This window comes from Cynara cardunculus, unplaced genomic scaffold, assembly GCF_001531365.2.
Source record: "Cynara cardunculus var. scolymus isolate 2C unplaced genomic scaffold, CcrdV1 Un_Scaffold_2182, whole genome shotgun sequence".
Classification (NCBI taxonomy): domain Eukaryota; kingdom Viridiplantae; phylum Streptophyta; class Magnoliopsida; order Asterales; family Asteraceae; genus Cynara; species Cynara cardunculus.
The window spans coordinates 31,148-48,497 of NW_020201008.1; the positions used below are offsets into that span (position 1 = coordinate 31,148).

The following is a 17,350-nucleotide window of genomic DNA, read 5'->3' on the forward strand; positions in this document are numbered from 1 at the left end:
GAAAGCTTTTTCGTGAATAAGTTCTCGGGCATAATCGGGTCAGGAGACTCATACCGAAGGCCAAGAAAATCTCGAAAATATTCAACAAAAATATTAGGAACATCATCACCATGAACAAATTCACCAGTACTAGTGCATACCGATTGAATGGAATTGGAATGATGCCGTTCTTTAATCACATGATGGAAGAATTTTGTATTCAAATCCCCCTCATTCAACCACTTAACTTTTGCCTGTTGCTTAGCAGCACACTCCGCATCCCAACAAGCATTTTGGCAAGCAATACGAAGATGACCAAGTTCCAACCCCAACTCAGCATTACAGGGATTTTTATCAAAATCCAGTTGAACACGGTCTAACTCAATTTTTAGAAAAGAAACCCTCTTGCCAAGATTACCAAAAGTATTACGAAGCCTACGTAGCGGGACCTTTAGAGCCTTTAAATGGGAAGTTACCTTAAACATAAAAGTCCCCTCAACATAATTAGACCATTCCTCCTTAACAATCTTCAAGAAATCCGGGTGCTCAGCCATAAAATTATCAAATTTAAACCCATACCTCGTTTTCCGTAAACCGCCTTTAAAAGAAAGAACCACCGGTGAATGATCCGAAAGTCCAGCAGGATGGAAATGAACAGTAGCATCATGGAATTTAGAAGTGAATTCTGCATTAGCCATAGCCCTGTCAAGTTTTTGCATGATTCCCCCTTCAGAATTTGGCTTTTGATTCCAAGAGAAATGAACACCAGTATATTGCATATCAAAAATTTCGACATCCTCCATACACGCAAAAAAATCAGACATATCAATATTACGGCCTGAAGACCCTCCAAACCCATCATGCGGAAACAACATGGAGTTGAAATCTCCCATTACTATCCATGGATTGGAACCAATCAAGACTTTAAATTTCCTTAACCCCGACCACAAGTCTCTTCGAGGAGTACATGCATTTGCACCATAGACCAAAGACAGAAAGAAARCATCTTGACCACCTCTTAARAAAACTTTACARTTCAGGAATTGATTCTGAAYCTCCATAGCCATTACATCTAAACTACGGGAATTCCAAGCAAGGATGATACGTGTACCCGACACACACACAGTTTGATTAGAAATCCAAGCCCACCGACCAAAAAGCTTGGCACACACACTTTCAAGAGAGTCCTTAGACACATGAGACTCAATAATTGCACACAAACTAAGATCATTACAATGAATAAAAGTCTTTACCTCATTTTGCTTTATCGGAGAATTGAGTCCCCGGATATTCCAAGTTGCAAATTTTAGCATGATGAAGAGGCCTGGTCAAATCCTTGCTCCCTCTTGTTCATATTCAAAGTGTTCGCAACAGGATCTTTATCCATGATTACTTGGTGATCAACAAGATTTTACTCTTCATCTAACTGCTCCAGAACTCCATATTTGTTGGGCGCTACCACAGGGTCTAACAAAACCCCCCTTTTGGCATCCGAAAGTTTTTGACCACAGAATCAATAAGAGGGGTGGGAGTAGACCGAGGATGGGACGAAGAGTTTATGGAATGAGAAGAAGAAGACCCAGAACCAACATTACCTGTGTCTTTTGAAGTATTCTTCATAATCGCACTTGTTGGAGCAACGTCATTAGTACTTATTCTTTATTTCCAACTGACCCGCATTTGAGGTGCTTTCTCCCACATCCACCGGACGAACCAGATTTGTGGCGATCTCAGGTTCTTTACCTTTGGCCTTATTTCCAATTTTCGGTCGCCAATGCTTTTTCTCCACTCTGATAAATCCATCAGCGTCTTTCCTCCCATGAACTTGCTTACCCTTTTTCATACCAGGAGCTTTAACACAAGTAGAAATTTTATGACCAAAAACCTGACAATGTGAACATTGGATCGGTTCCCAAATGTATTCAACTTGGATTTTCACTTGTTCAGCATCACCACCATTGAGATTCGGAATTTCAACATCAATATACCTTTTCAACTCTCCCACTGACCAAACCTCAACTAAGACCTTAGCAAAACCCGGCCGTCCCCAAGCTTTTTCACACATGGATGCAGTACAAGCATCCATATGTTTCGGTACTCCCAAAACAGTTGCAATGCGACTAACACCCTCCTTGTTAAAAGCAACCAACGGAATATTATGTAATTTCACCCATAGGGGACAAGAAGTGTGTTCCGGTTTCCTTAACCCCTTAGAGGGATCCCAACGATAAACAAAAAGAGGAATACCGCGTATCATTAACGACCCAGCTTCAATAGCCTGGTCACACTCTCCAACATCATTAAATTTAAAAAGAAAATCCCATTCTCATTTAACATTGCGTCATTAAAACCATATTTTCCCCAAGCCATCGAACAAATTTTTTTACGATAGGGAACGGAATACGAGGGCCCAGAAAATATCCATACAGAAYCGTATTATAAGCTTTAGCAGCCTCCTTAGCCCTTTCAATTGGAATTTTCACACTAACATCCTTTTTATCAGGCAACGGATAAAATTGGAGATCCATGGCTACCGAATTACCCACCGCTTTCACAAAGTTTAATTTCTCCGTACCATCACCTTGAGAAGTAAGCCTTTCAAAAACGGAGATTCTGATATGATCATTAGTAGTAGGGGCTGAATTCTCACCCATTTCTTCACACACACTAAGAAGCCGAGGTGCTGAAACTAACGTTTAGCGCCCTTAATAAGATAGACGAAGACCACGGAGACCGAGGTGCTGAATATCTATCAAGGGAATTCAACGCAAGTGACGAAGACCCCGGAAACACTTAGGATGTACGAATGAAAATGAAAAGATAAGAACTACTCCAAAAGAACCAAGAAGAAATCTCAAACCATTTATTGCGCTTTATAAATTTGCCGATATTTTCCTTCAAAAAAAAAAAAGAAATCTCAAACCAAAACCCAAAATAGCCACGATCAAAAACAGCAAAACGACAAGCAGCAGAATCGTAAAGCACAAACAGCAGCAGCAAGATGAAAGAACCGAGCCGAAGCAGTGCCAACAGTAAACTAAACACTAGCAGCAAACCAGATTGATAACGGGATGCCTACGAACCCAGAACGAAGTGCAGCAGCAGTCACAAACCAGAAAACAGCCAATGACAGCAACTATGCAGAGCAGCAGATCACAAAAATAATGAAGTTTACCAGCCCAAAAACAAATCAATCTTCTGCCTTATACGATGAAACCAACAGAAGCCAAACCAAACAAAAACCAAACAATGCTTGCAGCCCAAATGACCCACACAGCAGCACACCACAAGAATAAAGATCACAGGAAATTCAACAATCAATAAATCCTTCTGCCACTGTTCTAAACCCGCATAATGAAGCACATAAAATCATAAATCAACAACAGCCACTTAGAAAGCACGTGAACCACACAGCGGCATAATAGAATAACCCAAACCCTAGGGAACAGCGCAGCCCACTAACAACTTAAGTGGATATCAAGGCGCTACCCTAAGCGACAACAGCAGGCGGGAAAAGAATGAACCCTAAACCGCCTACCAAAGCCAAAACTAGACCTACAAAACGGTAAAGAAAACCCTAAAACCGCCCTAAATCCAACCAGCAGAATCCAACCAGCCAGAGAAGAGAACGAACCTACCACCACAGAAAAACAAACAGCGAAGACAAGAACCTGATGTTGAGATAGCCGTGATGAAACCCTAAACCAGATTTCGTAGATTCTCCGCCTTCACCAATGTGTAGCAAGCGTAAAACAAAGAAAGCATCCAAAAAACGCAACCAAAGACAGCCCCAATCAACACATTCACACAGCTTTGATCAAGAAACATCAAAACCCTAACTCAAGATCGCCATCAGACCTTAGTGGACATAATTGCCCTATTTCTCCTTAAGAAATCCAATTGAGTCAACATGACTCAAACTAGGTCATAAATTAGTCTTTGTAGACCCAAATAGGATTAATGAGCACAATTATCCACAAGAAGTCTAATCAGTCAGACTGTTTGTTTTTACGTCTGAAATTTGAAATCTGAATCAGTCAGACTGTTTGTTTTTACGTCTGAGGTCTAAAATATGAATTAATAAGACTGTTTGTTTTTGTAAACTGACAAACTTCTGAAATCTGAAATCTGAATCAATTCATTTCAATTAAATTTAACTGAAATATCCACTCATTTAAACCATTTGTGTACTACCATATATTTTTAACACATTCAAAAATTCAATTGAAATACGTCAATTGATTCAACATACAATAGAAAACACGAATAAAGTAGCATAACAACTAGAATCAATATTCATTTTGCATTAATTGTGTCGCAATTTCTTCTCTTAAACTAGCCATATATGTTTGGTCACTGGCACTCCGATGCGATTGAATCACTTCAGCCTAATCATTCTCATCGTCCCCTTGTTCGTTGGTTTGATCATACTCATAAAATAACTCATCACTTAAACCTTCCTTCCATATGAAGTTGTGAACCACAAAACATGCAATAACAACGTCTCTTTGAACCCAAGTGTAAATGGTGCCATTTTTTTCAATATTGGAAAACATGCTTTCAGGATGCCATAAGAATGTTCAATAACATTTCTAAGTTTTGCATGCAATACTTTCCCTTTATGACAAACCATTTTCCCCTTCTCAATAACATCTAAATTATTACTTCTAATAGGAATAATATCTCTAATTCATCATGTCACAAATAAATGATGACTCAAAGTTATTAAATCCGATTAGTAATAATAATAAGTTATAATACTAACCACATATGACAATGCCTCCCTTATTCCAAGTACACCGCTCCTTGATATGCCACCCTTATTCCTCCATCAAAACAGGGCTACTTATCAGAACATACAAAACTCACCACGTCTGAAAGTACCCATTCCCAGTTCCAAGCCAGAACAGACAAAAGTCACCATGTCTAGGGGAACTACCTCTTAAAATAAGTTTCATACCAAAACAGACTTATGTCACCACGCTTGGTAGAAACAGTTTACAAAAAATCCAATTCCATACCAAAACAGACTTACGTCACCACGTTTGGTAGGAAGGTTTCCCAAAATAGAATTTCATACCAAAACAGACTTATGTCACTATGCTTGGTAGAAATATATCTTTTTATTTAAAAAGATATAAAATACCCCTTTTATAAATCCATACTCGAACCCAATAATAGACATTTTAAATTAAATGTCTAGAATATTCAATATTTTGAAAATTAACACATATAAATCACCCGGATAAGTTATCCGGATTATAATCCGAACACACTATCCCTTCTTGTCCGATATACTAATCCGAACAAGACTTGGTCGAGTTATGACTAAATCGCATGATTCATGTCCGGTTTAAGGCAATCCGGACAACACATGATTGGTTAAAGACTAAACCGCTCAATACGTGATCGATTTATAACTAATCCGTACGACCCTTAGGCGATTTAAGGCTAAACTGCACAATGCTTGGTCGTATTCATACTTCTCCGTTCAAAAACCTTTGTCCGATTTATATAGTTCAATTTCTCACCAACACCCTAATTCGCATAACACTTGAACGATTTATAATTAAATCGGTCACCTCTTATTCGGTTTTAAGAGTAATTCGGACAAGCTTTGTCCGGATTAGACTTAATCCGGTCACCCCTAGTCCGAATAAAACCTCAATCGGATAACTGATTTCTTCCAATAATAAGCAACATTCAAATGAAACCAATAACAAATTTTATACAAAAAGGGTTAAGAAATCACTCACCTTTTATACAAAAACTCTGATTTTGAAGAAGATGAAAACCAATTGATTCTACTGGATCTCCGGATAACTTTCCTCTTAAAATTTTCTAAAATCTCAAAGAGGCAAGAAAAAGCATGTTTCCCCCAAACCACTGTTATAACCAGGTTTTAGACAACCTGGGTTGAGGTAATTTATACATGTTTATTATGTGGATTACGTGAAATATGCATGTCTAATTAGAAACGCATGAACTATATATGTGAAATGTGAACATGATATTGTGCATGTATATATTTGAAAAGATGGCATGATGTATATGTGATTTATACATGAATGCATGTGGGTGAAGCATACATGAGGTGGTGGATATATGTGATAAGATATCCTGGTGGGAAACATTATTATAATATTTAAAAACTTATATCTTAATGGTTAAGAAATCATGAATTTTAAACTTACCGCCTAAATTACCTTTACTGAAAGGGGAATATCCCCAGGCATATTTATAAAGACAATAAAAGCAGGACCGTTACAAGCAAATCAACAAGAAAAACTACGACAACTTTGACTTATAAACCAAGCCATAAGAAGCCAAAAATGACAAAGAGAAGTACACCAAAGCATAAAAATAACATAAGCCAAAGAACAAACGGCAAAACACACCCACAAACGCCCAAATCGAGAAACCATACCACCCACACAATCACCTAGCATTAGTAATCTTCAGCTTCTTCCTAGTCTTCCAAGCCATACGTTGAAGAATCTGCATCTTGATCTCCGCAACAACTTTGTCCCCTGTATGATTGAAGTTATCAAAGAACTTCCTGTTTCTTTCCCTCCATATGTGGTAAACCGTGGCCGATATACCAAGTTTTTGAACAGTAGACCAAGATTTCCATCGATGAGCTAAACCTCTGTTAAGAATATCCTCCCAATTGTTCAAACAGTTCGTTAACCCTACTTTCTTTTTAATGACTTCCCAAATGCTACTTGAGTAATTGCATTCGAAAAATAAGTGATTGTGCGTTTCAATCACTGATTTACAGAACATACATTTCAAATCTGGCGGTTCATGCTTCCACTGACTGATACGATCTTGAGTTGGTAATTTATTCTGACAAGCCATCCACATGCAAAGAGCATGTTTAGGAATGTATGCTTTATTCCATACCAGCTTATACCAATGCACAATCGGCCTCACTTCTTGAATAGTTTGCCATGCCACTTTGACCTCAAAATTTCCCCTAGAAAGTTTAGCATCAAGCCATCTAAATGTATCCTCCATTTGGCTGGGAGAAGGTATTATAATACTTTGCAGCTGAGGGTATTGTTGAATCCAATCCACCGGCCAATTAGTGCCAAAACGTTGCATTACATCAGAAACCATTGAGTTATTGCAAAAGCCATGACCATTTATGAATCTATAAGACAGTAACTGAATAAGGGGCCCAAATTCACTCCACGTATCTTCCCAGGCATGTGTAGATAAACCATTTCCCACATTGTAGATAACAAATCTCCTGCAGTGAGAACGTAAGTCTAATAGGCTCCGGAGAATCCACGACCATTCATTCCTCTTCTTTATAACCCAAAAGTTTCGGCTCCGAATACAATGAGACTGAATCCAAGAGACCCACATGGTATTTCTGCGATTCAGGATATCCCAAATATGTTTTAATTTATTGGTTAAAGCCTTCACCGCCTAAGAGTTTTAATTTAATAAAACCATCATCACCTTTGTTAGAAAAATATATAAAGAAGGAAAAAGATAAGATCATACCTTATCTTGATTTTTGGAAGAAATGAGCCTTTTTGAGAAAAGAAAGTGTGTGTGACGGTGAAAGAGTTCTTGAGAAAGATTAATACACAAAAGTGATTTGAAGATCTGCTGTGTGTTTATAATCTGCAGAATCTGTGATTATTAAGGTAAGTTTTTGATGACTAAAACCTTTATATATTTTGTTATATAAACTGCTGGGTTTTTATATTGGTTTTGAAGAAAAGATGGTAAAACTATTTTGATAGTTTAAAGGTGTTATTGTTATATATTTGAGTATTAAAAACCGTTTTGGGAAAGATAAAGAAGAGATTGCTTCTTTAAAACAGTTTGGGAAATGATATCATGTTTTGAGGATTTAAAAGGGGTATGATGTTTTGGAAATCATTGGAAGAATAGATTATTTTTTAGTTTGAAGGGTTTTGATGATAAAACTTTTGGTTGAAAACTATAGAGAATATTCTTTTGAGAGGATTGTGATTTTGATCCGTCTTCATTTGGAATTAATCTATATATATTTTATGGAATAAACTATGAATGAGGATTCGATAAGATGGTTGTGACTGCGGTCCTTCATCCGAACTAGTTCATAGATTTTGAAGTAAAAATAAGGGGGCATATCAAGGAGAGGTGTCTTTTGGAATAAGGGTGGCATATCAAGGAGAGGTGTCTTTTGGAATAAGGATGGCATATCAAGGAGAGGTGTACCTTTGGATATAAAGGTGGCAATTGTGTGTGAATATTATAGCTTTTACTATTACATCTTTTAAGAATACAATAGATTTGAGTCCTTACTTCTTTGTGATTTGAGAACTCAAAGATATTGTTCTTATTAGAAATAATAGTATTGACGTTATTGAGAAGGGAAACTTGGCCTATGGCCATTGGTATTGGTTAAAAATGTTTTGGAACAGAATGTTCATTTTTACAAGGAACCAGAGGGGCTCTGGTTGGTCCTCATTATTAGACCAGAGGCTCTGTATCCATTGATAAGAGCTTCTATATCAAAATTATATTTTAGAGGTTTTTAAGAAAAAAAATTTATACTTAGAATCTCTTTTATGAAAAACAGACCAGAGAGGCTCTGGTTGACTTACATGTTGAACCAGAAGGCTCTGTTTGATCATGTCTTTTGAACTAGAAGTTCTGGTTAGTACAACCAGAGGCTCTGGTCGAGCATGAACTCTTCATAATTACTCTTTTTATGAAAAAGGCCATCTTATTAATTGAAAGATTAACTAAAGAACATTATAAGAAATTATATGAGCCAGAAGCTCTGGTTAGTACAACCAGAGGCTCTGATCGAGGAACTAGAAGCGCTGGAAGAGAGAGACTAGAGGGGCTCTGGTCCTAGTTATTGAAATATATTCCAAATGTGGTTTGGAACCAGAGGCCCGTTGGACCGAAATAGTATGATTTTTAGTTTTGCTACATGAGATGAATTATTTGAAATAAATGTTTTAGTGATCTTTACCCTGCATTACATAGAAAGGAACCTCACTAGACATTCATGTCTAACCCTTATTTTGTGTTTTAAAAAATATGTGTACAGGTAAAGATAATAAGGGAAAGAGCATTATGTGACTTGCTTCCCTATGTAATTAGCTGTGTGAATATCTTAATTAGTCATGTTTAGGAGTATAGATGCTAGGATACAAGAGCATGTACCTTGAAATTTTTGGGCTGTATATTTTAGTCTCTTGTATTATGGACCTACTGAAAGGGGAAAAGTTCCCCAGGCAATTTTATAAAGACAGAAAAATGTCACCAAATAAAGCAATCAGCAAGAGAAACTACGGCAACTTTGACTCACAAACCAAGTCATAAGAAGCCAAAAAAGACAAAGGGAAATACACCAAAACAAAATAACACCACCCGTCCAAAAACAAAAGGCAAGAAAGACCCAAAATACCCAAACCACAGAAGGATCGCCACCCACAGAGTCACATATCATTGGACTTCAAACACTTCTTTCTAGTCTTCCAAGCCATTCGATGAAGAATCTGCATCCTGATCACCGCAATAACTTTATCCTCCGAATGATGGAAATTGTCAAAGAACTTTCTGTTTCGTTCCCTCCAGATATTATAAATCGTAGCCGATAAACCAATTTTCTGAACCGTAGACCAGGAATTCCAAGTTTGAACAGATCCACTGTGAAGAATATCATCCCAAATGTTCGGAACAGACGTTAATCCCACCTCCAGTTTTATGCCTTCCCAAATATTGTTAGAGTAAGAGCATTCAAAAAATAAGTGATTGTGCGTTTCAATCACTGATTTACAGAACACACACTTTAAATCCGGAGGATCATGCTTCCATTGACTGATACGATCTTGGGTAGGCAATTTCTTCTGGCAAGCCATCCACATACAGAGAGCATGTTTGGGAATAAAAGCTTTGTTCCAAACTAGTTTCGACCAATGCACAACCGGATTCACTTCTCGTAGAGTTTCCCACGCCACTTTCACCTGAAAATCACCCCGAGCACCATTATTATCAAGCCAACGAACTTTATCCTCTCCTTGGCTGGGAGATGGAATAAGGACATTTTGCAGCTGAGGATAACGTTGAAGCCAATCCTCCGGCCAATTAGAACCAAACCTGTGCATTACATCAAAAACCATAGAGTTATTGTGGAAACCCTGCCCATTGATGAATCTATATGACAAAGAATGAATAAGTGGTCCCAACTCGCTCCAAGTATCTTCCCAAGCATGCGTCGATAAGCCATTACCCACATCATAAATAAAGAAACGGCGACAGTGAGGCCTTAAATCTAAGAGACTCCGAAAGATCCAAGACCACTCATTCCTCTTCTTGATAACCCAAAAGTTTTGGCCCCGAACACAGTGAGATTGAATCCAAGAGACCCACATCGTATTTCTGTTCCTTAAAATGTCCCAAATATGTTTGAAAAGTAGACATCTATTCCAGGTCGAAAGTCTTTTCAACCCAAGTCCCCCACTCTGAACAGGCAAGCAAATAGAATCCCAAGCAACATAACATTTACCCCTCTGTCCCTCCGCTTTACTCCATAAAAAGTCACGAAAAATCTTCTCAATTTCATGAATTGTGGCTGCCGGTACAAGAAATACCGACATCCAAAACGTTTGCATAGATTGGAGAACAGAGATAATAAGCTGACGACGGCCTCCATAAGAGAGAAATTTATTCTTCCAATTTAACAAACGAGATTTAATCTTTAACACAAGAGGGTTAAAATCTCGTACCTTCAGACGAACCGGAGAAAGAGGGACGCCCAAGTAACGAATAGGAAAAACTCCAGGCCGAAAAGATAAACTATCCCGAATACTGCGCTGAACCTCCATTGACACATTTCCAAAAAAACACCTCACTTTTCTCCAGACTTGGCGATAAGCCCGAGCGTTCTTCAAACAATTGTAGACCACGTTTGATAACCTCCACCGACATAATGTCTCCTCTTGAAAAGATAAATAAGTCATCAGCAAAGCACAAATGAGTCAATTTGATATCCGCACMACCTTGATGATACGAAAAAGTAACAACATCCTCGATACACTTAGAAAGAAGCATCGAGAGACCCTCCATCACAACTGTGAACAGATAAGGGGAGAGGGGATCACCTTGACGAAGGCCCCGTTTACCATGAAAAAAACCCTCCGGCTGTCCATTCACACAAATTGAATAAGTGGGTGTCGTGATCAAAGTCTTTATCCAGTTGATCATAACTGGGTGAAAACCCATTCCCTTCAGCATCTCCAAAAGAAAGTTCCATTCAACTGTGTCATAAGCCTTACGAATATCAATCTTGAAAGCACATCTAGGTTCCCCTTCCGCTCTCTGATACCCAGGACCCGGAGCTTTATCATTCCCAATAGCAAATAAGGCATCCTTAATTTCCAGATCAGAAATTGGACGAATTAAAAGAAGAGAGTCCGATAAAGATAAAGCATTACGAAACACACAATCCTCCATAGAAGAAGGAACCAAACTAGAAGAGGTACCAAGAATCYCTTTAAAATGAGAAATGAACGCCGTAGAAACTTCCTGATCCTCATAAAKKAYGCCAGCCGAGTCCCTGATCATAGCAATATGGTTCCGATTGCGCTTTTCTTTCATAGCATKAAAGAAGAATTTAGAATTACCATCACCTTCATTTAACCAAGAAATCTTCGCTTTTTGACGAGCTAAATCAACCTGATTACTCCGAGCCTCKTGATAAGCTAATAAGAGGTGGGCGATGTCCTCCTTCAGCAAATCATTAAACGGATCAAGATCACAAGCCAATTGCGCAATATCAAGCTCCGTCTTTAGTTGAACAACCCTCTTATCCAAACATCCAAAAGAATTACGGAGACGCCGACAAACCACCTTTATATCTTTTAATTTCCGTAAAACCCTTTTCATGTAAGAACCATGCTGAGGTTTCGACCAAACCTCCTCAACCGAAACTAGGAAGTCCTTATGAGAGGTGACAAAGTTGTCAAACTTAAAACCACGTTGTCATATACGTCTTCCAACACGAAAAGAAAGAATGCCCGGAGAATGATCAGAAATCCCTCTAGGTTCAAAAAAAGCCGAAGCATCCCCAAATCTAGAGAGAAAATTCGAATTGCCCAAGATACGATCAAGTTTTCGCATAACACCCTCTCCCCCYGMYGGTTTCTGGATCCAAGTATATTGACACCCTTGATAAGAAATATCAAATAATTCAGCCTCCTCCAGACATGTATGAAAATCCTCCATGTCAGAATTCCTCCGGGAGGATCCCCCTAACCCATCATGAGGGAAAAGCATCGAATTAAAGTCACCCATAGCAATCCAAGCTTTCCCCTGATTGAAGGCATGAAACTCCCCTAAAGCCCGCCAAAGGTCACGCCGTTCAGTACCCGTATTACAACCATAAACAAACATAAAAAATAGGGGCTCGGATTGACCAAAAATACGAACTTCACAATGAATAAATTGATGATGCTGCTCAATCATAAGAACAGATAAAACCGACGGGTCCCAAGCAATAATGAGGCGAGTACCTTGCTCACTGACCGAACCATTAGATATCCAAGTCCAATTACCAAATACACTACTACATACATCTCCCAATTGATTATAAACCACTTTTGACTCAATGAGGCAACATAAAGAAAGATGTTTGAGAGTAATAAAATCACGTACCTCCTTTCGTTTAATAAGGGCATTTAAGCCCCTAACATTCCAAGCGGCCAACTTTATCATTGAGACAAAGTTGGTGGATCAGCCCCTCCTCTTTTTTCCTTTAAATGCTCCTCCATATCAATGACCTCCATTTCATCATCATCAGAAAGAGAAGAAAACCGATTGCTAGTCTTCATATCAAGAACTTTACCCCTCCTTGGTTTAAAAGCTTGAACCACCTTTTTTACTAACTCCGGATTTCCTTTCAATACAGATTGACCAGTTGAGATATCCTCTCTTCCTCTTGGTGTACGTCCCGCATTTACCGTACAGAATTGTCCATCAACTGATCCTTTATCCAATCCCTCCTAAACCGTAGAAGCTGTAGAAGCCCCAGAGCAGGATACATGTTTGACATTTGTATCCTTCCCCGAGGGTTTTGAACTCTCCTGAACCCGTTTAACTACCCACCCCAGTTAAAGTTTCCTGTGTACCTGTTACCGCGCCAGATGATGTTGCCTGAGAATCTGTACGGGCTGATGTATCCTTTTTCCTCCACTGTTTCCGCCTAATCTCTGTGAACCCCCTTTTATCCGTGACTATGTCAGACCCACGTTTCTTGGCAATATCCCCTTTCATACATGACCCCGTTCGATGACCAAACACATTACAGGCTGAACAATGGATGGAACCCAATCATATTCTAAAACAACATTTATGATATCCTCTCCAGTACCCGATAGCCTTGGAATTACCACTTCTATAGTCCTCTGCATTTCCCCCACGACCCACACATCCACCAACACTTTAGCAAAGTTCGTACGACCCCATGCTCTATCACATGTGGAGGCAGTACATGCATCTAAACGCAACGGGACACCAATGGCGCTAGCAATGCGGCTAATACCCTCCTTATTGAAAGCTACTAGTGAAATATTAAAAAACTTCACCCATAATGGGCAAGACGTGTGCACAGGCTTCTGGAGCCCCTTTGAAGGATCCCATAAAGAAACAAACAGCGACCTCCCACGAATCATAAGGGGTGAAGCGTCAATAACTTGGTTACACCCACCCTCATCATTAAAGCGAAAAAAGAAGTACCCCATATCATTGACCATAGCATCTATTAGACCAAATTTTCCCCAAGCATTCTGAACTGCCCGTAGAACAATTTGGAAAGGAAGTCGGGGGCCAAGAAAGTAACCGTAAAGAACCGATTGAAAGGATTTGGCCATACCTTTAGTAACATCCAAGGGAAAACATATTCTCGGTTTAATACTCTTCTCAACAGGATAATACGTAAGATCCGATGAAGAAGAACCACCCACAATCTCGGCAAAGGATTTATTAGGCACCCCACGATGATCATCCGTAATCACTGGGGAGAGGCGATCCCAAACCGAAACCCTAGAAGATGAACCAGGAAACACTCCAACCTTCTTCGGATTAGAAACATCTATTTCATCCAGAATAACATCAGCAAAGTCCCGAGAAGAAACATTCTCTAAGATAACATCCGCAAAGTCCGGCATTCTTACCAAAGACCTAGTTTACCAGACCCTTTATCAAGAAGCCGTGGTGCTGAATCCCCTGTCAAGCAGACTCAAGAAAGTAGACGAAGACCTTTAAAAAAGGTGCTGAATACTTGATCAAGAAGCGTAACAAGAGGAGACGAAGACCACAGAAACACTTGATGCGAGAATAATAAACTAGATTAAGACACCAAAAACACCACCAAACACCCAAAACGGGAAACCGAACAGCAACGAAACAGCCGACAAGATAACCACGACGTGAAGACAGTCACATGCAAACCCTAGCCGTTTATAATGAAAACGGAATCCAGAAATGCAATCGGCAGTCCAATCACAAGCCAAACCAGCAGCAAACCACACTGAAGGAAGGAGAAAACACAACAGCAACAAAACAAGCAAACGAATAGAGAACAGCCCCTTAAAAAATCACGATTGCATGCAACCCTACAGCCCGAAAACCATGCAAACCCTAGCCACAGACAACAAACCACCGATAGCTCACCCAAACACCCAAGATCCAATACCAAACCAACAGAAACAGCACCAAAGAAACCAGCAGACAAAACAGCGCAAACCAAACCAAAACGGAAGCAAACCTGAAAAGGAAACCGCCGCCCTCAAAACTTCGCCGACAACGTCCAAACCCTAGCCGCCGTCTCCGTCAAAACTCACCAATGAACGTCTCCAAAACAGGCGAAACAGCAAACTAAGAACGACACACCAACAGCAGCAGATCTCGACGAAACCAGAAGCAACACCTAACCAAAGAACCACCGCCGGCAAAAAACGCAAAAGGACGGATGCCAACGAAAGCCACCAACGAACACGACCAAACCAGAAAACCTTGGAAAGCAATCGAACCACAAAACAGCAATCAAACAAAAGATCGAAACAGCAGCAGCAGCAGATCCGATGCAAGAAACCCTAGCCGAACACTCAAACTCTAGAGAGAAAAAGTCAACCGGTCAACCCATATCTAGATGGGCCATTAGACATTGTATTATGGACCTATATGGGAGAAGACATGTATTCTATGTATAATATATGTGTTATATGCATAGTATGGATTGGGGGTGTTACACCACCATATTTATACTTTCCAAGTTTGGAAAGTCAGCTAAACCAGCCAAACCTTCCATACATACATGCATATTAATGCATACACATACATATATACATACATATATATATATATACCCACATTATGCATGTATATAATACACATACTTACATATTTAAACCCATGTAAACATGTATTCACATAAACAATTAATTCACATAATAAATACCTTGGGTAATAACCTGGACCTGGTTATCATAGGTAGAATCAGATTAACTATGATCCATTTAGTGTAATTTTGACTCAAATGACTCGATTATAATAAATAGGTCCCTTATACCCAATAAGTGTAGATGGACCCGAACACCAAATGGTCCCATGGACCCAAGAAGTTGACCACGTTGACTTTTGCTCTTAAGATGGCGATCTTGAGTTAGGGTTTTGATGCTTGTTTGCGTTGATCATTAGAGTGTTTCGTGATCATTGTGGCTGGTTGATTTCGTTTGGATCTGTTCCCTTCTTCTTGATTGTGTATCGCTTTCGTAGAAGGAGGATTAGGGTTWTCACGAAACACTCACGAACGAGTTTTGCTGTTTTCGATCCGGCTGCATTCCCTAGGGTTCTGCTTGTTCGGGTTTTGTGGCTGCTTTGTTTACGATTGGATCTGCTTCAACTTACTTGTGTAACGCTACCGAAGGAGGAGGTTTTAGGGTTTCCGTGTTGTTGCTTCATTACGGCTGTTCTCTCTCTAGGGTTTCTGGTTTCCTCACGGTTTGTTCTTCTGTTGGTAAGCCCGTTCTTTTCTTGTTTAGCTATTGTGTTCTGCTGCGGCTAGGGTTTGCAGGTTTCGTCTACTGCTTCTGTCTTGACCGTCGTGTTTTAGGGTTCTGCATGCGATCTGTTTTTGATAACCCCGCTAGGGTTTTGACGCTGTTTGTTTGCGAATCCATTTGATTGTTGTGTTCTTCTCTAGTAACGTTGACTTTTCACGCCTGCTGTTTAAGTGGCTGTTGTTGACTTATGATTTTATGTGCTTCAATCTGCGGGTTTAGAACAGTGGCAGGAGGATTGTTGATTTTCCTGTAATCTTTATTCTTGTGGTGTGCTGCTGTGTGGGTCGTTTGGGCTCCAAGCTTTGTTTAGTTTTTGTTTGGTTTGGCTTCTGTTGGTTTCATCGTGTAAGGCAGAAGAATGATTTGTTTTGGGCTGGTAAAATTCATTATTTTATGTGATCTGCTGCTCTGCATAGTTGCTGTCACTGGCTGTTTTGGTTTGTGACTGCTGCTGCACTTCGTTCTGGGTTCGTAGGCATCCCGTTATCAATCTGGATTGCTGCTAGTGTTTAGTATCCTGTTGGCACTGATTTGGCTTGGTTCTTTCTTCTTGCTGCTGCTGTTTGTGCTTACGATTCTGCTGCATTTCGTTTTGCTGTTTTTGATCGTGGCTATCTTGGGTTTTGGTTTGAGATCTCTTCTTGGTTCTGTTGGTGTAGTTCTTCTCTTTTCATTTTCTTTCGTACATCCTAAGTGTTTCCGGGGTCTTCGTCACTTGCGTTGAATTCCCTTGATAGATATTCAGCACCTCGGTCTCCGTGGTCTTCGTCTATCTTATTAAGGGCACTAAACGTTAGTTTCAGCACCTTGGCTTCTTAGTGTGTGTGAAGAAATGGATGAGAATTCAGCTCCTACTACTAATGATCATATCAGAATTTCCGTTTTTGAAAGGCTTACTTCTCAAGGAGATGGTACGGAGAAATTAAACTTTGTGAAAGCGGTGGGTAATTCGGTAGCCATGGATCTCCAATTTTATCCGTTGCCTGATAAAAAGGATGTTAGTGTGAAAATTCCAATTGAAATGGCTAAGGAGGCTGCTAAAGCTTATAATACGGTTCTGTATGGATATTTTCTGGGCCCTCGTATTCCRTTCCCTATCGTAAAGAATTTCGTTCGTTCGGCTTGGGGAAAATATGGCTTTAATGACGCAATGTTAAATGAGAATGGGATTTTCTTTTTTAAATTTAATGATGTTGGAGGGTGTGACCAAGCTATTGAAGCTGGGCCATTAATGATACGCGGTATTCCACTTTTTGTTTATCGTTGGGATCCCTCTAAGGGGTTAAGGAAAC

The 17,350-nt window shown here is 39.6% G+C and overlaps 2 protein-coding genes across 2 annotated transcripts; both read right to left on the reverse strand.

The window, feature by feature from the left end:
• Positions 1-3,016: 3,016 nt before the first annotated feature.
• On the reverse strand, positions 3,017-7,353 carry LOC112502925. The gene is made up of 2 exons (XM_025106944.1): positions 6,886-7,353; positions 3,017-3,115 (listed from the first exon to the last, which is right to left on the reverse strand). The coding sequence occupies exons 1-2, from the start codon at positions 7,351-7,353 to the stop codon at positions 3,017-3,019; spliced, it is 567 nt and encodes a 188-aa protein (XP_024962712.1).
• A 3,441-nt stretch (positions 7,354-10,794) lies between these two features.
• On the reverse strand, positions 10,795-11,883 carry LOC112502926. The gene has a single exon (XM_025106946.1). It carries the CDS (start codon positions 11,881-11,883, stop codon positions 10,795-10,797), a length of 1,089 nt encoding a protein of 362 aa, XP_024962714.1.
• Positions 11,884-17,350: the final 5,467 nt, after the last annotated feature.